The 27,645-nt window shown below is 41.5% G+C and overlaps 1 protein-coding gene across 1 annotated transcript in view; it reads left to right on the top strand.

Annotated features, from left to right (window-relative positions):
• LOC113406021 (pseudouridine-5'-phosphatase-like) overlaps positions 1-27,645 on the top strand; it is a 149,585-nt gene that overhangs the window by 33,821 nt on the left and 88,119 nt on the right. Inside the window, exon 2 of the mRNA XM_026648098.1 lies at positions 14,642-14,860. Within this exon, the coding sequence (XP_026503883.1) occupies positions 14,642-14,860 (219 nt within the window). The remainder of the gene's footprint in view (positions 1-14,641; positions 14,861-27,645) is intronic.

Raw genomic sequence — 27,645 nt, 5'->3', positions numbered from 1 at the left:
AAAAATTGCTGGTTGACAATTTTGAAACCTCTTCTCAATTTTTTTTTTGGTAGTCAAAGAATTTTCACCAGCTCAGTTAAAAACTGAAATACTTTGTCCCAAAGCCTAAATATTTTGAGTTTTGAACAAAAACACTTGGACTCAGAAATGCCACCATGGTACCTTATACCCCTGTTCTCCTCTGCTGGCTGGGCTTCCTGACTCTGTCTCCCACAGTATAACTGAATGAAGGGAGATTGTCTGTTATGAGGTATCTAGTCCTTTGCGCAGCTGATGTAATCTCTCTAGGCATCAGTTTTCATATCTGTGTTTGTATTTTTAAACAATGGTTTAGTTTAAAGTAGTGTTGTGAAGACTTTCCAGCTAATAGAGGCTAGAAACAATTATCCGTTCCAAAAAAAAAAAAAAAAGAGAAATCTAGGAGATGGAAAAAATGAATCCAGTATTCTCCCTTTAACTTCTTTTCAGACTTCTACTATGAGGGTGGTTTTGAATATTTTTTTATTTGATAAGTATATTCCTTTTATTTGAACAGTATTTGAAACAAGTGATTCCTTGTTTGTTAAGTTGGATAAGTTTTCATCTAGGATAGTATCTTTATGGCTAGGTTACAGAGTTTTGAAAATAGTAGATTGTGAGAGAAATTTTCACAGACTTCTGCAGGCTTTGAACTAGTATGCCAATTTTGGATGGAGTGCAGGGATGATTGTATTTGATAGAAGTCAAAGGAGCATTTTTTTAATGTAAACTCATCACAGTTGTTTCATTTGTCTCCCTGTATGCTGGAATTGGAAATGTGATTCCTTTGTGCGCTGGAGATGGTTTTATAAAGATGAGCTTCGTGGGTAGAAGTTTACTTGGAATTTTTTTTATAGAATAAATGTGACTGTATCCGATCTTACAGGGTGTTGGTCTAGGGACTGCTGAGTAACAGCTGTGGAGCAGCTTCATTACCTGAGGGTGAGAAGAATTCCTTCCCGCCTACCCCCATGAACTTCCCAAGCACACAACCCCTGTTACTCAGGCTCTGGGCAGGGAGTAATATTTGTTCCTTAATGAATATGTAGAACATGGTATCACTATAATGGGGAAATGCATACATATTCTCCCTCTCTGCTCCAGCAAGGGAACTCACTTTAGGCTTCTAGGTCCCCAGCTGTTGCCTCTCTTTGCTGGAAGCCCATGTCTCTCACACTTCTGACCAGGGTATTTCCACACTGAGCAGTTTTCTACATATACTGTTTATCCGACCCTCCATTATCTGGCTCTTCGTATTAACTGGACAACCAGCACACAGAGGTGCAGAAGGGGCTGATTCCTCCTGTGGCCACTAGATGGCGCCGCAGCATGGCACTTTCCCATTCTCTATATGGATTTTTGATTATCGGATCTGGCCCCAGCCCAGTCCCAATTAGATCAGATAAATGGGGTTCTGCTGTACTGTGATATCCCGAGCAGAAGACAGACTGCCTAAATTGGCTTATTTTGCCTTTTCTTCAGAGACCGTTAATAGTGTAATTACCACAGTTAATCTACCACACAGCTCTTTCTAAGCAAGCACATTTTATACATAAGATAAAAGCAATACAGAGAAAACATATTAAAAACAACAAAAAAGAACCTGCACACAGGCTAATAAGCTTACATTATTTTGTGAGTGGATCCTTTATTCAGTTTGTGGTCTTTGAATAGACTGCAGATAGGTAATCAGCCATACAGTGGGTCCCCTCCCCTGGGCTAAGCTTCGAATGGCTGAGTTCTTTCATAATTGGAGGGGTTATATTCTCTTAGAGACTTCCTGGGATACCCATTTAATTTTAAACATTCACATTGTTTCATAAAGTCCTTTGAAGTTCCTAACATTTCCAAAGGGTTGCATTAGTCACATCCTCTAGAGAAGTTATGTACAACCCCACAATAACAATAAACAATTGTATTTTAATACAATGGGCCCCAAAGGCATTATACTTAATTCAATAAGGTTTATCCAGGAGATTGCCCACATGGTACTTAAAATATGTATGGGCTAGTTAATTCTTTATTTTAAAACACATTAAAACAAAATTTTCCCTCCCATTGAAATTTGTGGTAACTACCGCTACCCTCTGGGGAAAGAATAGGACCCCAGGGTGTTAAGGTCATTTTGCAGTGTGGACATTTTATTGTTTGACTTTTGCTTTTCAAAGAAAGGCTGATACAATTCGTATAACACAACTCTCTTCTTGCTCCATCATCCTCACCACGCAAATCCCAAAGGCCTGACTTCCTTCCGGTGCTTTGGCTTGGGCCAGGAGTTCCTGCTATAAGTCTATTTAAAATAAATAATATCATGGGATCTCCTTGCAGTAGCTTTGAAACTTCTCCTTTTGAACATTGGCAGTCAGCCAATATGAAATAGTCTGTCTCTTGGAGAATCAAATGAAATGCATACCCAAGTGAGAAGCTAGATGTCTTATAATTAACAACATATAGAAATATGGGTTATCAGCATGTTTACTAAGCAAACAAATGTTCTACCATTTTTCTGAAAGAGAAACAAAAGAGTAGCTTTATTAGCCTCCAGGTCTCCATTCTTCCTTGTAGTGGTGTTTATCTGATGTACTGTGCAGTTAAGTTTGGAACTTATCCAGTGCTGTGAAGGAAAAGAGACTGTTTCATTTTCTACTAGATGTCAGGCAGCCTTTAAAATATAACCAAAAATGTAAAATGTAATGGGCATTCCGGGCAGGATTTTCAAAAGTGCCTAAGTGACTTGGAGCATAAGTCACTGACTTTTAGTGGGAATTATGTTCCTAATCCACTTAAGCATTTTTGAAAATCCAATCCATTCTCTCTTTCAGCATGCAGTGACTTCCTGATCAAGCACTCTCTTTTGAAGAGCGATGTGGTGTGCTTAGGAGTATTCTCACTCCTCACCTTCTCAAATAAGGTGTTTCTTTTACTGCCTGTTTTAGTTGGAGAGTTAAGCCGTGTGACTCCAGTGGATACTTGCATGCTTCCCTAAATAGGCACCTATCTCATTTGACTTTCCAAAGAGAGCTTTTTTTTTTTTTTCAGGAAGCAAAATATAGCTCCTCCTTCCTTTTGGTATAGAGTTTATCTGATTGGTGGCATATTTACAACTCAGTATCAGAATGATGTGTGTTTGATTGGTGTTATGTATTTGGGGGTTACTTCTATGTGTGACATTATAGATAGGGTTAAGGCGTGCATACTAGACTGCTGTAGAAATATTCTTCTTTTAAAAAAATGTAGAGGTGAAAATAAGGTGTCTTTAAATGTAAATTAGAAGGCCCTTCATATTTGTCAACAGACTTCTTTTGGCCTGTGGACACAGAATATTTCTTTGCATGTAAAACAAACAAAGTCAGCTTGAGCTGTTTCTTCCACTGAAAAATTCTCCAAATGATGCAAGCCCTCAGAGGCAAATCTCAATGTCCCTTGAGATTAGTTCTGTTCATTTATTATTTTGGACACTAGAAACATATTTTCATAGTGAGCATCTTAGCAGTAATTTGAATTCCCAGCAGGGTGTGCCACACAGGAAGAATGAGAAGTCCTATAGAACTTTGTGTGGCCAACAGTAGTGATTCTCTAGACTTGTTGCAGTAATTAATGTATAGCAGGGGTCGGCAACGTTCGCTTGCCCGCGCCACTTCTCGCCACCCCCATTGGCCCGGGACGGCGAACCGCGGTCACTGGGGGCCGCGATCGGCCGAACCTGCCGCGTCAGCAGGTAAATAAAACTGGCCCGGCCCGCCAGGGTGCTTACCCTGGTGAGCCGCGTGCCGAACGTTGCCGACCCCTGATGTATAGTATACTCATATATCATTGGATGACATAAATTTATGTTAATGCAATATTGTGAGAAAAAAGAGTCTAGAGTAACGTAGATTTGCAAAAATTGTAACCTAAAACAGACTTCTTACCTGTTCCCTATTACGATGAATAATTGATAATTTTAGTGAATTATGCTAAGTGCTAATCAAAAAAATTAATTTGCAAATCATCACTCAATTAAATTAGCATCAGTAATTTTAATTCTCAGCAATCATATTCATTATTTTTCCTTTAGCTTTCAGAAGCTATAGTTTAACAGCCATGTGAGGTGATTTATTGAATACTTTGCTGTAAGACCTGTATAACTAGCTTCTAATTTTAAAGCAACTATTACTGTAGTATGACTCATTCAGTGGCTGCTAATTATTTTGGTTCAGTTTTTAAATTAAAAGGTAAGCATAAGTTTTACAAAGCAAGCTCATTGTTACAGACCCTGTAAACTGATCAACCCAACAATTCAAAATACAAAACACATCCTATAGAGAGTATTTGGGTCTCAACTGACTGCTTTTGTGGGACTATTCACTTACATCTCTTCCTGTGGTGTCCCACAACAGGCTTGTGTACACTGGCACTTTACAGCGCTGCAACTTTCTCCCTCAGGGGTGTGAAAAAACACCTCCCTGAGCGCTGCAAGTTTCAGCGCTGTAACGTGCCAGTATAGACAGTGCACCAGCGCTGGGAGCTGTGTTGCCACTACACAAGCCGCGGCAGCACTTTAACGTTGCCAGTATAGACAGGCCCTAAAACCTCACCTGTTCTCGAATAGAAGGAAAAGTGGAGCTTTAGCCACCCCACTCAATTGTTTATTTTTTTTTCCTTTGCCTATTCAATATTGGGAAATTGCAACATTAGTCTCACAAGAGAAATGTCCAGTTAGTGTTGGTGGGGTATTCTGGTGCAGGACTGAATAATGTCACATTAATGGTTATACTCTATGGGAGTCTTTTTTGAGAATATGTATTTTTACACTTTCAGTTGTCCCCCCTTATTCTCTTGCTACTCTGTAAACAATTCAAAAGTCAACTTCTAAACAGTTGACCCTGTTCTCTCCTCAGCCATCACGTTACTCCTGTCATATGCTTTTACATTAGTGCTCTGTTTCCTTTCACGGTCAAGGATTGGATGAACTGTGGAAAAAATAAGAACTCACCCAGAATTGGAGGTTAGTTGTCTAAGGTTCTAAATGTCCTTTTCAAGTAAAGGATATAAAAAGCCCACACTCAGACACCCACTGTTCTTCCCTTTTGTCCTGCTTCGCGAGTTGTGGAACCATCCTTTCCACAATTTTTTCCATGCTTCTGGATGTGTTGCATCCTATCTTTACAGTTACAAGTGTCTTGTAATGACAGCTCTTAGTAGTTGTTTGGTAGCTTCTTGGGGGTTTTACTATGCTTTTTGTTTGTTTTGTTGGATTGCTGAGACTGCAGCTTGAGAAGCTGCTCTGGTTGCAAGGTGTCGGCCAAGAGCCATGTCTGGTGGACTGCCTGTCCTCAGTCAGGTGCACTGACATCTGCATTTTCTTTTAATTGGACAAACAGCCTCTACCACATTCTGTACTCAGAAAGGCCCCCCAATTCTGATTGTCTGCTTTTCCTTGTCAAACTGTGTGAATTTGGCTGTTATTTCTGATGTGACACCTGCAGAAGTGTCAATTTTTATGAATGAAATTCTGCTAATTTTCATGCTGGGAAAACCTCTTGATATCTGCATGAAAACTATATAGATGGCTTTTTAATAGACTCCTCTTGGTAAAACAATCTCACTTTTTTATTATATGCCCTAATAACTAATACAGGCAAGTTGCCTAGTGGGAGACTGCACCATTGCCTACCCCAGGAGTTCAAAAATCACAAGAGTTTAAAAATAATAAAATGTATTTTTCTGGTCTTTGAGCTTTTATGGTGCACTTCTTCATGTTTTCAGGTATTTCTCCACAACCATGAGCACTAGAAACTTGTTTTTTTAGTGAAAGCTGAAATTTTCATGCAAACTCTTGATTCCAGCAGGAGGAGCTTTATTTAAAAATTTGAAAAGATCACAAGATTTGTAAAATTGTGAGAGCTGGCAACGACTGCTTAACACTGATACAGTAGAGAAATGGACTTGCTTCTTAAACTCCCTTGCAGTTGTGGAAATCAGACCATACTTTGCACAGCATACACTTTGTTATTCTCTTAGATTCTTATATTGTGCTGATTACTGTAGCACATGGACTATCCAGCATTTACAGTCTTTTTCATAATGTCAAAATGATATTCCATCCTCTGTATCCATTTTTGTATTGATGGTATAATCTCAGTTCAAGTTCTACCCCCAAGGTAGTGTCAGAATTGCAAATCAGTCAGACAATTACCCTTTTGCTCTTCTTCCTTCATCAACATGATATATCTCCTGAGGCCAGCCTTCAAAATCTGCATATGAAAAACACTGTTGTTTAATACCTAGAGTCTCCTTTAGAAAGTCATCTGGATTGTTCATAGTATTTGGGAAGAAGTCCAAGGGAAAAGCGATCTCTGTTCATAGATTGTATAAATTGATTAGTATTCAGTCCTGTTAGGGCCAAGTCTAAATGGATTTATAATCAGTTATGTTGTGACCAAGTAGGAGGTTCAAGTGCCAGAATGCCTCTGGGCGCTGTGGCATCTGCTTTTAGGACAGACATGACATATCCACACAGAGGAAAAGAGAGGACAGAAAAGAATGGGGAATGTGTATGTACAGTACTCTATCTGCAAAACACTTGTGGCTGCTTCAGTGACTTGCTTCCATAATATGGTGATTTGGAAGCCTGCCATGGTGTGTGATTAACTCAACCCTACTCTCTCAGTATTGGAGTTGAATACATACCCTTTTTGGAAGGGCAACATTTTGACTTTCCTTAACTAAACTCTCCTCTGTCCTCTTCTAGGGTTGCTGCTCCTTGGCAGAGTCCTTTGCTGCATGTTCAGTGGTTTTCACACGATTTCATTGCTGTCTGTGCAGTTCACTGGTGGTTTTTTAAACTCCTGTGTCCTCTAGCACTGTTCTTAGGTTTTGAAGATGTAACAGGAAAAACACTGGTGCTGTCTACACTAATACTTCTGCCATTTCTACTCGAGTAGAGTTGCACTGCTGATAAAGAAACAAGAGCTTTCCCCCAAAAGGCTGGTGCAGATGCTAGAAGGGGAATTTTCAGAGAAAATGTTATGAGTGAAATGAGAAGTTATTACTTAGCAATGCCTGGAGCTTTCCAAGTGTGTTGTCTCCATAGAACCACAGTCATTTTTCTTTGTTATCCATCTATCCGGATTAGATTTTGGACAGGCAGAACAATCCTGAGGGGTTTTGGAGCACACACGCACACCTGGATCATTGTTGTTTGGCATGGCTGATAAGGGGAGCTCACCTAAATAGTTTCAATGTCTCTGGTATTCACAAGAAGTGGTGCACAATTCCTAGAATGTGGTACTGCAAAGGCTGTATATTGGGCAAACTCCAGGTTCTGGTACAGAAATTTAGTTTTACTACTTCCATTGTTTATAATAGAAAAATGAGTCCAGAAGCAGATGTGCCAAAATACTACAGGAAAGCCTGTTTTGCAGAATTTCTATCTAGGAAATATCAGATCGTATATGGGTCATAGGCAGCAGTCAATGTGGTGATCTTGTACTAAATCCTAATGTCCATTTGACGATATTAAAGATCCATCCCAAAATCTGATATAGTTTCCAGTGCTCAAGAGAGGCCTAGCACTGGAATAGCATAGGTGATGTGTTCTTTTACTGTGTCTGTTGCCTCATCTGTAAAATAGTGATAATCATACACAACTTTGTAAAGCATGTTACCAATCGTCTGATGATGTCCGTTTCTGCTGCTTATCCATTTCCCCACCACACCAGCTCCTCAGTAAATGCCAAGTCAAAATCAAATTTGGCTTAGTGTTCAAAGCCTTCCCTTGAATTAGTTCAAGCTACTCTCCATGATTGTGATTGATGATCTCAGCTGTATTCCTCTGTAACAAATGAACTGTCAGCTTCATAATTCTGTTCCTCATAAATTTCACTATCTTTATAGAAGGTCCTACACTGTACAACTCTGTTCTAAAAGAGATCATCCTAAAAACATCAGAATAACTGTACTGGGTCAGACCAATAGTCCATCTTGAATACTATCCTGTTTTCTGACAGTGGCTGGTGTCAGATACTTCAGAGGAGGTAAAACAGAACAGGGCAATTTATTGAGTGATCCATCCCCTCCTGTCTAGTATCAGTTGTCAGAGGTTTAAGGACACCTAGAGCATGGGATTGTGTACCTGACCATCTTCGCTAATAGCTATTGATGGACATATCCTCCATGAACGTATCTGGTGGGTTTTTTTGGAACCCAGTTATGCTTTTGTTCCTCACAACATCCCCTGAGAATGAGTTCCACAGGTTGACTGTTCATTTTGTGAAGAAGTACTTCCTTATGTTTGTTCTAAACCTGCTGCCTATTCATTTCATTGGGTTACCCCTGGTTCTTGTTTTATGTAAAGGGGTAAATAATACTTCATTATTCACACCATTCATGATTTTACAGACCTCTATCATAACACCACTCAGTTGTCTCTTTTCTGAGCTGTACAGTCCCTGTCTTTTTAATCTCTCCTCAATGGCAGCTGTTCTATACCCCTAATTGTTGTTGCTGTTGTCAGTACTTTTCCGTGTGTGTGCATATATATATTTGAGATGGGGCAACCAGAACTGCATGCAGTATTCAAGGATTCAAGGTATGCGCATATCATCGATTTATATAGTGGTTTTATCATATTTTCTGTATTATCTATCCATTTTGTAATGGTTCCTAACATTTTGTTCGCTTTTTGCATTACTTTGTATTTATGAACAGTGAATTTCATCTGCTAATTTGTTGCCCAGTCTCCCAAATTTGTGAGATCTTTTTGTGACTCTTTGCAGTCAGATTTAGACTTACCTATCATGAGTAATTTTGTGTTATCTGCAAATTTTGCCACCTCACTGTTTACCCATTTTTCCAGATCATTTATGGATATGTTGAACAGCACAGGTCCTAGTACAGATCCTTGGCGGACACCATTACTTACCTCTCTCTGTTTTAAAAACTGATAATTTATTCCTACCCTTTGTTTCCTATCTTTTAACCAGTTACTGATCCATGAGAGGACCCTCCCTCTTATCTCATGACTGCTTACTTTGCTTAAGAACCTTTGGTGAGGGAGCTTATCAAAAAAATTCTGAAAGTCCAAGTACACTATATCCACTGGCTCACCGTTGTCCACATGTCTGTTTATCCCATGAAAGAATTCTAATAGATTGGTAAAGCATGAATTCACTTTACAAAAGCTGTATTGACTCTTCCCCAACATATTGTGTTCATCTGTGTGTCTGATAATTCTGTTCTTTACTGTAGTTTCAACCAGTTTGCATGGTACATAAGTTAGTCTTACAGGCCTGTAATTGCCAAGATTACCTCTGGAGCCTTTTTTAAAAATCGACATCACATTAGCTATCTGCCAGTCATCTGGTTCAGAGGCTGATTTAAGCAATAAGTTACATACCACAGTTAGTAGTTTTTCAATTTCATATTTGAATTCCTTCAGAATTCTTTGTGAATACCCTTTGGTCCTAGTGACTTATTCCTGTTTAATTTATTTATCCTGAATCTCTCTCTTCTCTGCCCTGCCCCACTTCACTAGAACATAATGTGCCTACATCTTTGACCTAGCTTTTCCCCCAACTAAAAAGAAAAACGCTTCCCATCAATGGGGATAGAGAGGAGAAAAGGCCTGCATGTATACTTTTAAAATGTGCAAGGAGCTTGATTCTTCAATAATGAGATCAATTACTAGATACAAATATAATTGAGAATTATTAATACTTTATTTCATTCACTGATTTGAAATGCACTCATCACAAGCTCTGTGTACTTAATAAAACAAGCTTTATAATGAATTAAGAAGTTTTTATAACAAAAAAATAAATCCCAACAATAAAGTTTACTCAGAAGGAATTTTCTCCAACTCATAAATGTTTCTTTACTGTATTTTTTTTTTTAATTTTTGGCTCCTCTTGAAATAATGCTGTTAGTTGTTCACTGTATTGTGTGAGGACAGCTGACTGACAGTGAAATTTACAGCAAGATTAGGAATTGGGTTAGAGCAATTGATTGAGTTTTGCTGAACTTGATGTTGTAAAAGGCATAGGATACCACCAGCCAGCCTTAACTCTTCTTTAACCCAAGTTTTTTGTCAGTGAATTTCCTAGTTTTTTTAAAAGAAAGAGAAATGTTTTTGAAGGAGTTAGTGGTCATTTAGGCAGTGATAGTTAGCATAAAGGTTTCCATTTGAGGTGCTACTGTGGCTAGCTAAAAGTAAAGATTGCTATGTGATTTCTGATTAGTCCAACTCCCCCACCCTTCTTGCTGACTTTGTTATAGTAAAATGGGTGAAATGTTGAAAGTGTGTGATTGATAACAGGGCAGGGAGAGAAATCGCAGGCATGATCTATGTTCCAAAAGATGGTTACAGTAACTTTTAAGCACAAGAGAGAGATGACTGCTATTTCTCTCCTTCTCCACCCCCACTCCCCTGGCCAGCATTTCCAGCTAACCCTTCTCTTCCTGTCCCGTTACGTAATTAGCATGTAAAAAGTAGCTCCATGCTGTCTGGTGCCCTCTGCTGCGAATGCAAATCACAGGCAGCAACTTACTAGAGGGTAGCATGCTTACTTGGTTATTACTCCTGAGGACATTCAGCACCAAAAAAATAAAAAAATCTGCTCACAATATTTTAAAATTCTGAAAATTTTATTTGTCAAATAAATGTGGAGGCTCCAGCATGGCACTGGGGAGCACAGGCCACTGGCTGCGCAGAGGTGGGAGATCACTGTGCAGCGCCCCCGCCGGACACTGACTCAGCAGTGAGGCTGCACCCAATCCTGACACAGCGCAAGGATCAGGCCTGCCCCAGAAACACACTAGGGCCTTGACCATCTGTGCCAGTTGCACCAGGTGAGGGCAGGCAGGCTCAGCAAGGCAGGATTCAAGTGTGGAGGGGCTTAGTGTGGGGAGATCCAGGTGTGGGTTGAGAGGGCTTTGGGTGGGGCAATCTGGGTACAGGCAGCATGTGGGATCTGGATGCACAGGGGCTTGTTGGGGGGTTCTGGGTGCAATGATAATTGGACTCTGCAAGGGGGTCCAGGTGAAGGTGGTTGGGGCTCAGTGGGGGGAGGGGAGGGTTGGGTGTGGGGGTATAGAGATCGGCAGGGGATCTGGGTGTGGAGGACTCAGTGGGGGGGTCCAGATGCTGGGGGAGTGGGCTCAGTGGCGTGGAGATCCAGGTGCAGCTGGTTGCGGCTTGGTGGGCAGGGGATCCGGGTGCAGGTGTGTCTTGGGGTGGTCCATGCGCAGGGAGCATGGGGCTCGGCAGGGGGGTTGTGAGTTGTGGGGGTAGGCTTGGCGGGAGGGTCTGGGTCTGAGGGGGTCTGGATGAATGGGGGTTGGGCAGATGGGGGAGCAGTTTCCTGTACAGGGATCCCTCCCCCTGCAGTTGAGGAGTGATGAGTGCAGGAAGAGGTAGGGGGGGACTTTGCAGAGCTTCCTGCAGCCGGGGGAGAAATCTGATGGGTGGGTCTGACCTGGCCCTGGATGCCGTGCAGGGGAAGAGGAAGTCCTGTCTACCCCAGTCCCGCCTCCTGCCCCACAGTGATTTACCTCTCTGGCATCTGCCCTGGGCCACCGAAACATATTGCTGGGAAGGGACGCATGACCACTCTTGTGGCTTCTCTTTGCTTTCCCCCCTCCCCCCCAACAGCAGCCCCCTGGAGCACCCCCCCCCCCCCGCAGCACCCCCCGATTTCCCCCCTAGCAGCGGCCCCTCCAGATGTGCCCCCGCCCAGCAGCGGTCCCTGCACCCCACAGCAGTGACCGTTTAATATTTAGTCAGGGGTATGTATGGTAAAAGTCATGGACAGGTTCACAGGCCGTGAATTTTTGTGTATTGCCCGTGACCTGTCCATGACTTTTACTAAAAATACCCATGACTAAATCATAGCCTTTCCTATAGCTGAAGGAAGCTGGCATGCCTATTAACCTTATCTTCTTGATAAACTGTAGTTTAAGTTAAAATGTGTTGTAATAAATTAATAAAACAGGCAAAAAAACTTAGATCCAAGCTTTATTCATTAATAAGTTACATTTTGCCATCTTCAAGTATCTTCCTGGCTCACAGGCAGTTGATAAAGAGGAGATGCTTAGATGCTACAGTGATGGGCACAATACACAACCCTAACCTGGCTTGGTCTGTTCTTTTAATTCAGATTCTCTTTGGTGATTTCAACAGATTATAAACAATCATGTTTTACAGTGTACTGTGATACAGGTCACCTCCAGGCTTTCCGGGTATGCTTCAGCATATTTTTCTGCTGGATCACAAATAGAGCAATCCAACACCTCTACTCTATAATTCTTGTCACATTATCTGTATTTATTGTGACTGGCTTTTACACAATGTAAGCAACAACAATGGTGTAGCCTTTCCTTTTTCTACACAAGAAGGATCACTATAAAAATGACTATGGAATGCCTTTGTGGCTAGGGAATAAAATCACTCATCCCCAGTGAAATGAAGTTGGTGGGCAATACGTCATGTTGACTACGTCTATGTAAACAATATGAGATGGGATGAAATTTAGAAGGACACAATTAACACGGGGGGATTTTAACAAAGGTATAAAGGGGAGCTAGGCAACTCCTCTTGCCTTTCAATGGGAGTTAAGCTCCCCCTTCATGCCTTTGACAATTACACCTTAGTTTTTATATAGAATATTTTACTTCTCCCCCGCCCCCCGTTTGTAATGGAACAAAAACTAATCTGGCTGTAGTATGTTCAGTACTTTTTTTGAGATACTCCCATGTCAGCATGGATAACAAAGCTAAGAGTACTGTTACTGTTGGATAGCTAGCTGATGTTGCTGAGTTCCAAGGGGAAGTTCACATATGGTTTTTGTATTTAAAAAAAACATGGACACACACACACTCTCACGGTTGGCTCTATTGGTTTTTTAACACAAAAATATACACCTTATAGACACTGAGAGTTTTATTTTATTTATTTTTAATTAGATGTTGTCCCAGATTCTGACTGAAGATTAAGTCAGAGTTATTTCAGTTACTTTATTAATTGTGCTATTGTCCTACAGGTTTGCCCAGGGGTGTAAAATTTCCACAACTGGGTAAGACCCTTCCAAATTGCAGCTATGGGCACAGGAGGACTGCGAGGGTTCTTCATTCTTTAATAATGAAAATATCAGATTGAAAACCTTTTTGTTTCTTAAGAATTCATAAATTCATAATTTTACCTGAAGTCATGATATAAGAAACTAGGGATTTTTAGAATTTCCATTTCAGCCATTTGTCCAATGCCCAGGTTTTATAAATTCAAGTGGAGTGTAAGAAGTGACATAATCTCTTTGGAATAAAGATCATAATCTTCATAAGCAAATTCTTATTGTCAAATAATTTAATGACAAAAGGAAGAGAAGGAGGCAATTTGGGACCCTAATTCAGCAAGGTACTTAAGCCTAACTGTTTAAGTATGAGAGTTGTTTCATTGAAATCAGTGGGACTACTCAGGTGCTTTAAATAAACACACACCTTGCTAAACTGGTGTCTGAGGGTAGGGACCATCTTATTTGTTACTTGTTTGTTCTGTTCCTAGCACATCAGGGGCCCTGATTCTTGTTTGTGGTCTTAGGTACTATCATATTGAAATAGTAATTGTATGCAATTATTATCAGGTATTTTGTAAAGTGTGTGTGCAGAGTTTTCTATGAAATGCTGTTCAGTCTGTAAACAGTAGCAATTCAGAACTGTCTATTTTTAAGTCAGCAATCTGGATGCTATTAACTATTTCTGTAGAATGAAAAACAGCAGTTCACAGCTGTGATATGTTAAAAAAAAAAAGAGGGGGGTTAACTTGGGGATCTTTACCTGTAATGTTGAATATTCACCTATAGATAGTTTAAAACTTATTTATTTTGAACCTGTGTAGGAGAGTTTTAATCTTCTGTAATTTTGTTCTTTGATTCCCTGATTAGCTTTCCATAGATTGCTGAGCTGGATGGGAATTAATTTTCAATTTTATCAAGGTTTAGGTTTCTTTTTTTTTCTATTTGATCTCAATTTTATTTTATTTTTTAAATTCTCAACATATCAGAAACAAAGGAAAAACAGAGCTGTGACATCTTAAGCATTATCTTGTCAATTCATCTTCACCTCAACTTGCTGAGAGCACCAGCTGATAGTGCCAAGTGAACAGTTTTTCTCCTTTCTCAAGCTATCAATCTGGACACCTTTCAGTGCCAACTCACTTGAATTTGTGCTGATCTGGAGCAGTATTGTGATATAACCTGTCTGCATTGGGGTTCACCCATGATGAAATTAGTAGGTTGCTTCTTACATGTACTGTGTAGTAGCCCAGGCGAGATAGAGACGGTGAAATTGCAGGTCAATATAGTTCTTTATCGTGGCCCACAGCATTTTCCTATAACATAGAAGTGTTGCTTTTGACGAGTAAGAATACCTGATACTTGGTGTACTATGTGGGACTCAGCAGTCTGGCTCACTTCTGTATTAAATATAAGGACAGCTGTGATGAGTTCCATTTAGGTATACCCTTGTGACACCTAACAAATTGCCAGTGTGTCCGTCCAAGTAGGCAAAGTTTGGGTGTTCTTGACATAAGAGCTCGGTACTGATTCTGGCCTTGCCTATTACAAATGCCTTTTCTTTCTCTTTTTTGCAGATACTGAGCATCTTTATACTGTGGTTTTTCAAGAAATTTGTGAACGCTTTGGAAAGGCGTATACCTGGGATTTGAAATCATTAGTCATGGGTAAAAAAGCACTGGAGGGAGCACAGATTATTCGAGATGTACTTGAACTTCCGATGACCAAAGAGGAGCTACTGCATGAAAGTAAAATGAAGCAGGAAAAAATATTTCCTAATGCTGCATTGATGCCAGGTGTTTCTCTTCAATATTTAAATAACTGCATATGAAATTATTTAAACACTGTGACTATTGTATAGTTCTAAAACCTCCTTTCACAAAGCACCTTCTCTCACAGACCTGATTTCTTCACTCTTGGCTTGACAGGTTTTGCTAAAAATTGCCTGTTTACTTGGTAGACAGGTACTGAGGATGCTGAGAGCTTTTTCATATACACTTATGGAACAGATGCTCTTAATACATGTTTTAAAGAACAGGAAAACACATGGACAGGATAAATATGCATGAAGTTTATAAGTTTCATGATCTAGTCTTTGCTTTATAATATTTGAGAGCATCTGTGTAATTCAACAAGTTTGTTTTAAGGTGTGTATGTGTATACACTCTACTGCAGGGGTAGACAACCTATGGGACACGTGCCAAAGGCGGCAAGCGAGCTGATTTTCAGTGGCACTCACACTGCCCGGGTCCTGGCCACCAGTCCGGGGGGCTCTGCATTTTGATTTAATTTTGAATGAAGCTTCTTAAACATTTTAAAAACCTTATTTACTTTACATACAACAATAGTTTAGTTACCGGTATATATTATAGACTTATAGAAAGAGACCGTCTAAAAACGTTAAAATGTATTACTGGCACGTGAAACCTTAAATTAAAATGAATAAATGAAGGCTCGGCACACCACTTCTGAAAGGTTGTCGACCCTTGCTAGTGTATTTGTGTAAAATAAACAATATGCATGCCTTTACACACATAGACAGATTTATGTGTCTGTCCATGTATATATGTTGCATATTCTGAGTGCTTGGACTTGTAATCTTAGTTCCATTTGTAAAATTTTCTTTCATTTAAGTTTGTAGTATGTAATGGGAGAGGGGGAAAAACCCTAGGTAACAAGTTCAGGCATGCAAAAGAAGAAAATCCTAAACTAAGTTTGTTACCAACATAAAATTTAAAGTTAATGTTTCTGGAGCAAACAGCAATATTTTATGTCAAAATATAATGAGAGAGGGCAAAATAGCAAATTCCAGGTACGTATAAAGTAGCCTAATTAATGTAACTGTAACGAACATAACTTTTGGAACTTTCTGCATTTTGAATGTTTGGCCTTTCAGCCTTTATGATGCACTACCAGTAGTCTAGAAAAAAAATTTTTTTGAGGGGTGGCTGTATTTATATCTAATTTCCTAATATCTTAAAAGGGTTGGGGGTAAAACAAATATATGTGGGGGTAGGGATGGGGAGGGGAGCAAGTTTAAAAAAACAGAAACAGAAAATCTGGATATAATTTGTATATTCAGCTAACACTCAGCTGGTCCACAGCCCTCACTGTCGCTGCTCACAGACGCATTGCAGACGGGCTGGGGAGCACACCTGGGCAGTATCAGAACTCAAGACATGTGGTCACAACCAGAACTATCGCTGCATATCAACGTCAGGGAGCTGAGAGCAATTTGCCTGGCTTGCCAGACATTCCAGGCTCATCTTCAGGGCAAATGTGTCTCAGTACTGATGGACAACACCACAGTGATGTTCTATATAAACAAACAGGGTGGTGCTCGTTCCTCTCTCCTGTGCCAGGAAGCTCGCCTACTGTGGGACTTCTGCATCATACACTGCATCCAGCAACAGGCCTCCTATCTGCCGGGAGCACAGAACGAACTAGCGGACCACCTCAGTCTCTCGTTCAACACTCACGAGTGATATCTCAGAGCGGTCATTGCCCTTTCGATCTTCCAGAGGTGGGGCTATCCCCACCTTGACCTGTTTGCGACATGGAGCAACAGAAAGTGTCAGCTGTTCTGCTCCTTTCAGAACCACAGCCACGGTTCCATATCGGACGGCTTTCACCTACCATGGACGAGTCATCTGCTATATGCGTTCCCGCCCTTCCCCCTCATACACAAGGTCCTCCTCAAGATCCGGCAGGACAGGGCTTCAGTGATCCTCATAGCACCAGCATGGCCCCGACAGCACTGGTTCACCACACTGCTGAACCTATCAGTGGACAGGCCAGTGGCCCTTCCTATGCTCCCGGACCTCATCGCACAGGATCATGGCCAACTACAACACCCCAACCTGGAGTCCCTCCACCTCATGGCATGGAAACTCCATGGCTGAACCAGCTTGAACTGCAGTGCTCGGACTCTGTTAGGGAAGTTCTGTTGAGAGGCAGGAAGCCCTCCACTCGCACAGCGTACCTGATGAAGTGGAAACGTTTCTCCATTTGGTCCATACAGAAAATACCTCCCCGCAGCAAGCCTCTATTCCCCTCGTGCTAGACTACCTCTTGTACCTGAAGCAACAGGGGTAGGCAATATCATCTATTAAGGTACACCTGGTGGCCATTTTGGCCTTCCACCCAGGTGTGGAGGGCAGGCCAGTCTTTAGCAATCCCATGGTGGGCTGTTTTCTTAAGGGCTTGGATAGGCTTTACCCCCAGGTGAGGCAACCCATTCCTCAGTGGAATCTTAACATGTTCCTTTACGGATTCATGGTTCTCCCTTTCGAGCCCCTTGCGACCTGCCCCTTATCCTACCATTCCTGGAAGGTGGCTTTTCTGGTGGCCATAACCTCGGCCAGAAGGGTCTCCGAGCTCAGAGCACTGACTTCCGAGCCCCTCTACACGGTCTTTTACAAGGACAAGGTGCAGCTACGCCCTCACCCAGGTAGTATCGCAATTTCACATTAACCAGGACATATTTCTACCGATATTCTTTCCTAAACCTCATGCCAGCAACAAAGAGCGGGCACTCCATTCCCTGGATGACAGGCGTGCCCTAGCCTTCTACATTGAACGCACAAAGCTGTTTCGTAAGTCACCACAGCTTTTTATTGCAATCACCGAAAGGATGAAAGGGCTTTCCATCTCATCCCAGCACATCTCGTCGTGGATCATGTCCTGCATCAGAATGTGCTGTGACCTGGCTAAGATCCAAGCCCTGGCGTTGACGGCACACTCCACAAGAGCGCAGGCCTCTTCTGCTATGTTCCTCCAACAGGTCCCCATTCAGGACATATGCAAGGCAGCAACGTGGTCTTCCATCCACACCTTCACATCACACTATGCCATCACTCAACAGGCGAGGGACAATGCGGCCTTCAGCAGGGCAGTACTGCAATCAGCAACTCGGTGAACTCTGACCCCTCCTCCGTCGAAACTGCTTGGGAGTCACCTATTGGAATGGACATGAGCAATCACTCGAAGAAGAAAAGATGGTTACCTACCTTTTGTAACTGTTGTTCTTCGAGATGTGTTGCTAATGTCCATTCCAAATCCCTTCTGCCTCCCCTCTGTCGAAATATTCCATCAAAAAGAACTGAATAGGCGGCGGGTCAGCAGGGACCTATATACACTGCCACAAAGGCACCACTCCAGGGGGCTCCACAGCCGACCCAGCGGGTACTACTAGGGTAAAAACTTCTGACAATCGTGGACGCGGCGCGCACGCACACACACCTGTTAGAATGGACATGAGCAACACATCTCAAAGAACAACAGTTACGAGAGGTAGGTAACCATCTTTTCTCATAGCAAATTTCAAAGTTCGAGAACATAGAATAACATAAAAGTCAATTAAGCAAATAAATAAATAATAATAATATTTTTAAAAAGCTTTCTTACCCCCCTCCCTCCCCAAACAGGCTTCACATTTGTATCTTCTCCTTTATTTTTTGGCTGTTTTTTTTGTTTTTAACTTGGATTCATCAAATTGCTGTTGGCTTTCTTTTCCTTCTTGAAGGGAAGGATAGCTTTGACCTCCTGGGTCTTGTTAATTGGAGATGGATCAAAACTGTGGCTTATCGGCTGTTTTGTACAAGTAATAAGAAGGTCAGTAGTGTTCTGGATTGTGGAATAAGTGAGTTCTTTAAAAGGAGAACTGTTTGCCAAATAAATGTAGAGGAATCTGAAATATCTCTACATCCCTTACATCTCTTAAAAATTGTAAATCTCATGTGCATTTAGACAATTTGGGGTCAGAGCTGAAGGCTGAACTAATTAAATGAAATCATTTGTCTTTCATTCTTGTCAGACTTTTATGTAGGCAGAAAGAAAATGTCTGATTTAGCACGTGGATGAGGATCCGTGTTTCAAAAAATGATAGAAAAGGATCTCTGCTAGTGGACTTGTGAAAATGGTGTGCACAGATTTGAATATCAAGCTAATAGGCAGCTTTTCAATATCTGAGAAACATATGGGAGAATTATCAATTTTGCTTTCCTACTCTCTGGCCTGGTCTACACTACGACTTTAATTCGGATTTAGCTGCGTTAATCCGAATTAACCCTTCACCCGTCCACACTACAGAGCCAGTTAATTCGAATTAAAGGGCACTTAAAATCGATTTCTGTACTCCACCTCGACGAGCGGAGTAGTGCCTAAATCGATTTTGTTAATTCGAATTAGGGTTAGTGTGGCCGCACACCACCGAATTACTGTGGTTAAAGTAATGGGGTAGTGTGGCCGCACACCACCGAATTAATGTGGTTAAAAACCGAATTAATGTGCTTAGTGTGGCCGCGCACAATCGAATTTATACAACCTGTTTCCCAAATTCGAATTATCTAAATTCGGATTAATCCTGTAGTGTAGACATACCCTCTGAGGTGTCTAGGAGCAGCCCCTTTCAGTAGCAGCCCCGCCACAAGGAGGCTCTGAAGGATGGTATTATAAGTGAAGGAGTAAAATATGGAGGAGATTCTCAGTTGCCCCATCAGGGATATGGAGGTCTACCTCAGAAAAAACTATATTCCTTGGAAAGAACACAAAAATCTACAAAAAATAGCATGAAGCTGAAAGGCAAGACACATAGTAGAGTGTAAGACAGTTCTTCTGTGCTATATTTTAAAGGTAATTATAAAAGTAAAGTATATTTAATAAACTACAAATAAACATTTCAGAAGTCACTTAGACACTTAGGAGTCTAATCCATGGGAATTAAGGTCCTAAATCCCATTTGCTGTTGAAAATGTTAATCCATTGGTCTGCTTTCAGATTCTGTCTCAAATTAGTTTCTGCTGACCTTCACAAGTGGGTTGAATTACAGTTACTGCCGTGAAGGGAGTCAACAAGCTCATTGCCGTTTTGATGCCAACCAAGCAGCAAAGGTAGCTGTGAGCTTCTTGACTCCCATCAGCAAATGACATATTTATTCTTTAAAATTACTGATTTTATTGTGCTCCCATTTCTATTTTTCTTAAGTCTTCTGTATCTCAGCCATGTTTCTGCTCTCTTCTCCGAGCAGCAGTGAGTTCCCTGGGAACTGCTAAGTGGGTTGTAAACAAAATGGCATATCTGAAGAAAGAAAATTCACTTTACCCATTCTCGAAATGCCATGGCTACAAGTGGACAAAATGGTCAAATTGTTTCTAACAAAATGTATTTTTGTTGAAAAATTGCTTCTTTGAAAACTAATTTTTTTGCTAACATTTTTTTTTAAATAATCCATTTGTATGTAACTCCAAACAACAGCAACAACAAAAATTGGTTATATTCTTACTACCTCCTTTCTTCATTTGCATACTTACCGGTACTTTAAAAACGTAAAAAAAAAAAATCTATTCTTGACTTAAAATTTTCCATTAATTACTGTTTTAAAAAACTGCCTTGTTTCTAGTCTGAAATTGTCCTACTTCGACTTCCAACCATTGGAACTTGTATCTTTGGATGTTATATCTTTAGTAGTTTAAGAGCCTTCTATTATTAAATTGCTGTTCCTCGTGTTATGCTAAACAGAATTAGTTTCTTGAATCTTTCACTTTAAAGCATATTTTCCAATCTTTTAATCACTATAGTGGCTCTTCTCTGAAACCTCTCAAATTTTTCAAAATCTTTTATGAATTGTGGACACCAGAATTGAACACAGTATTCCGGTTGTAATCGCAGCACTGCCAAATACAGAAGTAATATAACTTTTTAAATTCTACTCGTGAGTTCTCTGTTTATATATCCAATTATTTCATTAGTCCTGTGGCCACAACATTGTACTGGGAGCTCACATTCAGCTGATTATACGCCGTGACCCCCAAATCTTTTTGAGAGTCACTCCTTCCCAGGATATAGTCCCTCATCCTGTCTGTTTGGCCTAAATTCTTTGTTTCTAGTTCTGTGACTTTACATTTAGCTGTAGTAAAACTGTGTTTGCTTTTGCCCAGTTTATAAAATAATCTGGATCACTCTGTATCAGTAACCTGTCCTCTTCATTATTTACCACTTGCTCAAACTTTATCAGTGAGGATTTTTTTGTTTTCTTGCAGGTCTAATTGATGAAAATATTAAATTGCATAGTGCTGAGAACCGATCTCTGTGGGATCCCACTAAAATTCACCCTTTCAATGATGACTCCCTATTTACAATTACATTTTGAGGCATGTCCGTTAGCTAATTTTTAATCCATATAATATATTCCATGTTAATTTTATCTCGTTATAATTTCTTAATCAAAATTCAAAATGTTGTGCAGTGGCAAGTCAAATGTCTTACAGAAGTCTAAGTATGTTACATTAACACAATTGCCTTTACCAATCAAACTTGTAATTTCATCAAAAAAGATATCAAGTTAGTTTGACAAGATCTATTTTCCATAAACCCGTGTTGATTGGCATTAATTATATTGCCTTCCTTGAGTCTGTATTAATCAAGTCCCATATCAGCTGCACCATTACTTTTGCTTGGGATCAATATCAAATTAAAGCTTTTCAGGATTTCATCAACTTTTTAATAAAAGTAAAGCCAAAATTACCTCTTGGAGCTCTGGCAACTTGAACAGTCAAAAACGTTGTTGACCAATCATAGTGAGATCAAATTGTAAACACACAGCCATAGAATCTCTTCAAAAAAAATTAGGAGAGTCAGAAGAAAAACTAAAACATTGTTATATTTATATAATTAAATAAAAAAAGATCAGTTAAACAAAATTTATAGCCAATTTAACATATTGCCAAGATCCCTTTTCCACCTGCTTTTAGATTGGTAGAAACACGAACTTGCAATAGTGCTCTCTTGACTGTACAAAGTCATTCTTCTGATCAAATATTCATTACATTACTCCCAAACACCTAAAGTTGGGTATAATTTATTTCTTACATAATTTATATTCTCTGTGTGAGGGAACACATTGTCACTATAAATTGTACTAAACTTCATGGGGTCCATGAGTGAGTGCAAGAAACATTCTTGCATTGCCCTTTACGTACATGTTATCACATAATGTGGCATATTGTGCAGGATGGAACTTGTTATTTTAGCAGATTATTAAACCTCAAATTGTCTCCCGTTAATCTAGGTTCGGTTTAGGCCTAGGAAATGTCAGATTGACAGAGCTCTCAGGAAGTACCAATGACACTTGGTTACAAGTGTAACATTGCATTGCAGTTATGTAAGTTAATTTATGGGATGAGTGGAGTAGTTTTTGAAGGGGTGTTGGAAAGGGGAAGAATACTACTTGGAACATGGACCCAACTGCAATCTGAGAAGAATCTTTGCTATTGTTTAAAGTGCAGGAAAGTGAGAAAAATACATTAGTTACTAGCAGCTAGTTATTTCCTTGGCTTGGAAATGGATTAGTAATTTCCAGCTCTACTTTTTTTTTTTTGAATATTTGAGCATAGGAATTGTCATAGAAATGTAGGACTGAAAGAGACCTCAATAGGTCACTTAGTCCATCCCCTGCATTTAGGCAGGATTCAGTATTAGACCATCCCTCACAGCCACCCCTGACAGGTGTTTTTCTAACCTGTTCTTAAAATCTTTCAGTGATGGAGATTCCTTATCCTCCCTAGCTAATTTGTTACAATGCTTAACTACCCTTACAGTTACAAAGTTTTTCCTAATGTCTAACATAAATCTCTCCTGCTTCAGTTTAAGCCCATTACTTCTTGTCCTGTCCTTAGTGGTTAAGAAGAACAATTTATCACCCTCTTCTTTATAACAACCTTTTACCTACTGGAAGACTGTTGTCCCTCCTCGGTCTTCTCTTTTCCAGACTAAACCCAGTTTTTCCAATCTTTCTTTGTAAGTCATGTTTTCTAGACCTTTAATCATTTTTGTTGCTCTCCTCCAGACTTTCTCCAAGTCATCCACATCTTTTCTGAAGTATGGTACCCAGAACTGGAAACAGTACACCAAGTTGAGGCCTTATCAGTGCTGAGTAGAGTGGAAGAATTACTTCTTTGTATAATGGTCCCTATGTGTGTTCCACATATGGGATATGCATGCACACCATGTACCTGAAACAGGATTTTTTTGTAAGCAGTGCCTTTGGCCTACACCCCCACCATAGCTCTCCTTGTGCTCTGAACCACGGGCATAAAAGGTGGTGCAGGCACACACCTCTCCAGTTCCTTCTTACCCCCTCAGGATATGAGTTGAAATCGTTGATGTCATCAGCTCCCTTTTTACTGCATCATTGCGGTAAGGTATTATATAGAGGTAGTTTTAGTAGTCTTTGTAGTATACTCTACAAAATATAGTTAGTTTCCCCCCCCATTTCTTCCCACCCAGGGACAGTGTCACCCTGAGTAGTCTTGGATTATGCCCTGTGTCCCAGGGTTAAAAAATTATTTCTTTCCATTGCTCCTTTCCGGTGAGCAACAAACATCAATACTGCCTCTGCTGCCTGGGTGAGTCTCATAGTATCTTTTCCCCCCAGAACTCATGATGGTTGGGAACTAACACTCAGAAAATATCTCCTGGGGAAGACTTTGAAGCTCCAATGAGATCTGGTCTGGGGGACCTTCCGCTCCCTCCTGGCCAGCCCCGCCCCATACATCAGTCTCACCGAGCGGAGGCTAAGACTCTTAAGCCTAAAAAAAGGCTTCACATGAGAGCAAATGGCACTCTCATAGACACAAGGGCAAGTCATCTTCATCTAAGACTGCTCCAAATAGAGAGGATCACTCCCGGACCCCATCAAAGTTGGCACACATGGGCAGTAGGTGCTTAGGCCTAAATAAATCTAGACAGGAGAGGGAGGCACGCAAGGGTACAGATCCAATGGTTCCGATGGTGCAGGCTTGGGATAAACAGCTCCTAGTACTCCCATCCGCTTTTAGAGCCAATGTGTGCCAGTAGTGACACAGCCCTGGAGGGAGCCAACCACCATAGTAACCAAGGAAGCTCTGGTTCTGATGGGTCTGCCAATGGACTCTCCTACATCTCCCTGGGGGACATTTTGCTCTTCCCTATGCACATTCACCTCCCTTATTGGGACTGTCTATTCTGGGATTTAGATACACCAGAGGAAGATGCTATCCTGGCAAGGCAGAGTCATTCTTTTACCCCACCTGCCAGCCTTGGGGCACAACTATTGGTACCAGAGATAAGGGATTCAGCTTTCTCAACAGATGAATCTGAGGCCCCACAGGAGCTGCTGAGGCATTGGATGGAGGTGGCACTAGACAGGAGACCCAGAAGATTAGGGGTTCCAGTCTCTAACCAGATATGATTGGCCAAGAGACAGGTGGTCCTCCTCAGCCAGTTGGCAATATTGGGGACTGTGGGAACCCTACCCTAGACACCCAGGATTGGTACAGGAGACCTATTTGCCATCCTGTGGATACCCACAACCATTCCCACTGAAATATTCAGAAGGGGAAGGTGAGCTATTCTGGGAGTGATCTTCAGGGGACAAGGCGATTATTCCATCTTCTCCGTCTCTGTCAGATGACTTTAAAAATATCAAGAGCTCATGCACAGAGTGATTCAACTTGAGAAAGATCAGGAACCTCAGCACAATTTAGTAGACATTCTGCAGCTTTCTGGTCCCAGTCTCCCAATCAAGTGGCCCTCTCCATCAATGAGGCTATCATGGATCTGGTAAGGACAGTTTGGCGTACTCCTGCTTCTTGTGCTCCCACCATAAGAGGCCCAAGATGCACTACTTTTTCACATTTGGCACGGGGCGGGGGGGGGAGAGGGAATAAGTTTTTGTTCTCTCAACTACTGCCTAACTCTTTAGTGGTGCGGGTGGCTACAGCATGGTCCAAGCAGCAACCAAAGACTACTCCCTCTGATAATAGACACAAGCAACTTGACCTTCTGGGGAGAAAGGTTTTCTCTTCCACCTCCCTCCAGTTCAGGATCTCACATTATTCAGATCCTCTTGGCCAAATATTATTTTACTAATTCTAACAAGATTTTTCAATTTAAGGACAAGCTCCCTGAGGAGGATAGGACCCGCTTCAAGGCCTTAGTGGATGAGAGCAGATTAGTGGTCAAAACTTCTCTCCAAGCTGTGGTGGATGTGGCGGGTAGTGCCTCTAGGGGGATGGCTACAGTCACTGCTACGAGGAGACACTCGGGGTTGGAATCCTTCGGTTTTCCTAGAGAGGTGCAGAGTACCATCCAAGATCTGCCTTTCGATATTATCAACCTATTCCATGAGTCTCTTCACACCCTTAAAAACTTGAGGACAACACTTTGCTCGCTGGGCATTTGTACCCCTGCCCCTATGAGAAAACACTATAGACGGATATAAGGAAGACAGCCTCCTCAGCTGTTTTACCACCAACGTCCTCAGAAGCCATCAGGCAAGGGACAGTGGGTTCTTCTTCTTAGCATATGTGCAATGTGCCTCAGGTGGCATGTGACCAGGATTCATCACCGAATTTAGTACACGGTTGGATCATTAGCTTCCCAAGCCTGGGCTGATCCATGCCCCCAACATGGGGTTTATGGATCTAGGAATCCAGCCTCTGCAGCGTTCCCCACCACATTGTACTCTAACCCACAAGCAAAGAGTTTCTTTTGATGGGAGTGTCGAGACCCGTGTCCCTTTACTGATGCCACTTTATTCCTCTCCTCTGATATTTGGAGGCTGCCTTACCCAATTTGCCAAAAACTGGAAAGCTCTAACTACAGACAAATGGGTATTAGAGCTTATTCATGACAGCTCTCTGATAGTTTCTGGTACCTCCTATCCACAAACCCCCTTCCAGGTTCCTTTTCAGGGACCACTCTCATGAAGCGATTCTACGACAAGAGGTGAACTCTCTTCTCCTTGGGGAAGCCATAGAAAGAGTTCCACCTCTACATCAAGGGAAGGGATTCTATTCCCCTTACTTCTTGATCCCCCAAAAGAATGGGGGATGGAGGCCAATTCTCGATCTGAGACAGCTGAACAGGTTTATTCAAAAACTACAATTCCATATGATATCCTTGGGTTCAATAGTTCCCTCATTAGAGGAGGGCACATGGTTTGTGGCTATCAACGTGAAAGATGTATATTTTCACATACACATCCACTCAGCCCACAGGAGGTTCCTCTTTGATCAGGAGCATTACCAATCCAGAGCTCTTTCCCTTGGTCTAGCTACAGTACCCAGGGTCTCTATGAAGGTTTTTTCAGTAGTGGCAGCATGGGTGAGAAGAGAATGATTTACAGTCTTTCCTCACAGTGACTCCTGAGGCAACAATATTTACCAATGTCTCCCTCTTGGGTTGGGGCACTCACTTGGGCGACTGGACCCCATGGGAGTCCAGAATGGATGTCTATTTGCTAGAACTCACAGCGAGCTATCACGCCTGTGATACCTTCCTACCACCCATCTGATCCAGATATGTCCAAATAATATTGGACAATAAACCACAATATTCAATATAAACAAACAGGAGGGAGCAAGATCTCTCCGTTTATGCATATAGGCAATCACCTTCTGGAATTGGTGCATCAGCCATTATGTAACTCTATCAGCATTATAGCACCAGGAGTGCTAAACTCCCTAGTGCAGTGGTTTTCAAACCGTGGGTTGTGGAATGTAAGGCACTGGGTCACAGTGGCTCTGGTCAGCACTGCTAACCAGGCAATTAAAAGTCCCATTAGTGGTGCTGCCTGGCTAAGGCAGGCTAGTCTCTACCTGTTCTGACACCACGCTGTGCCCCTGAAGCGGCCAGCAGCAGGTCCGGCTCCTAAGTGGGGGGGCCACCAGACTCCACGCGCTGCCCCTCCCAGAGCACCGGCTCTGCACTCCTACTAGCCGGGAGCTGGGGGGCACGGCGGTGCCTGCAGGTGCGGAGCTGCTTGCGCACCTCCACCTAGGTAAGCCCATGCCTCAACCCTGCTCCCCATTCCCATGCTCCCCAATCCCCTGCCCCAGCCCAGAGCCTGCACCCCCAGCCCTAGTTACTTACCTATAACTAGGAGTTCTTTGAGATGTGTGGTCCCTATGTGTATTTCACTAGCCTCTCTCCATCCCCTCTGCTGCAGATTATTTGAACTGTAATAAGAATGGGAAATTGGAGAGGTATGGACCCACACCACCTTTTGTGGCCTCCGTTCAGAGCGTGAGGAGAGCTACAGCGCACATGTGGGCCAATGGACTCTTCTTACAAAATATTCTGGACCCAAGCACATAGTGTGCATATGTATCCCAAATGAGAAATGCAGATAGGGACCACACATCTCAAAGAACTTCCAGTTGCAGGTAAGTAACCTCTATTACAACTCTCCTGCTAATACATCCCAGAATGATGCTCACTTTTTTTTTTTCCCAACAGTATAACATTGTTGACTCATATCTAGTAATGTAGCATTGCTGATAATATTCTTAAATAATGTTTCATAATGACAATGAAACAGTTGAACATAGGAGATATTTCTAAGGTTTACTGAACACTAGATCTATAGCAATTACAGCAAATGGTGGATGGCTCCACCCTTATTACTTTCCCGTCATCACAGTAACAATACCAGTTTCACTTGAGGATCAAGGCCACGTGCAGATAATGATTTGTGATTCCCAGGTCTGTAAAGCATCAAGATACACCAAAAACATTTTTTAAAACCATTTGAGTTTTGGCA

Source organism: Terrapene carolina, unplaced genomic scaffold, assembly GCF_002925995.2.
Source record: "Terrapene carolina triunguis isolate 2854851 unplaced genomic scaffold, T_m_triunguis-2.0 Scaffold22, whole genome shotgun sequence".
NCBI classification, from domain to species: Eukaryota; Metazoa; Chordata; order Testudines; family Emydidae; genus Terrapene; species Terrapene triunguis.
This window is presented reverse-complemented; position numbering and strand designations above follow the sequence as displayed.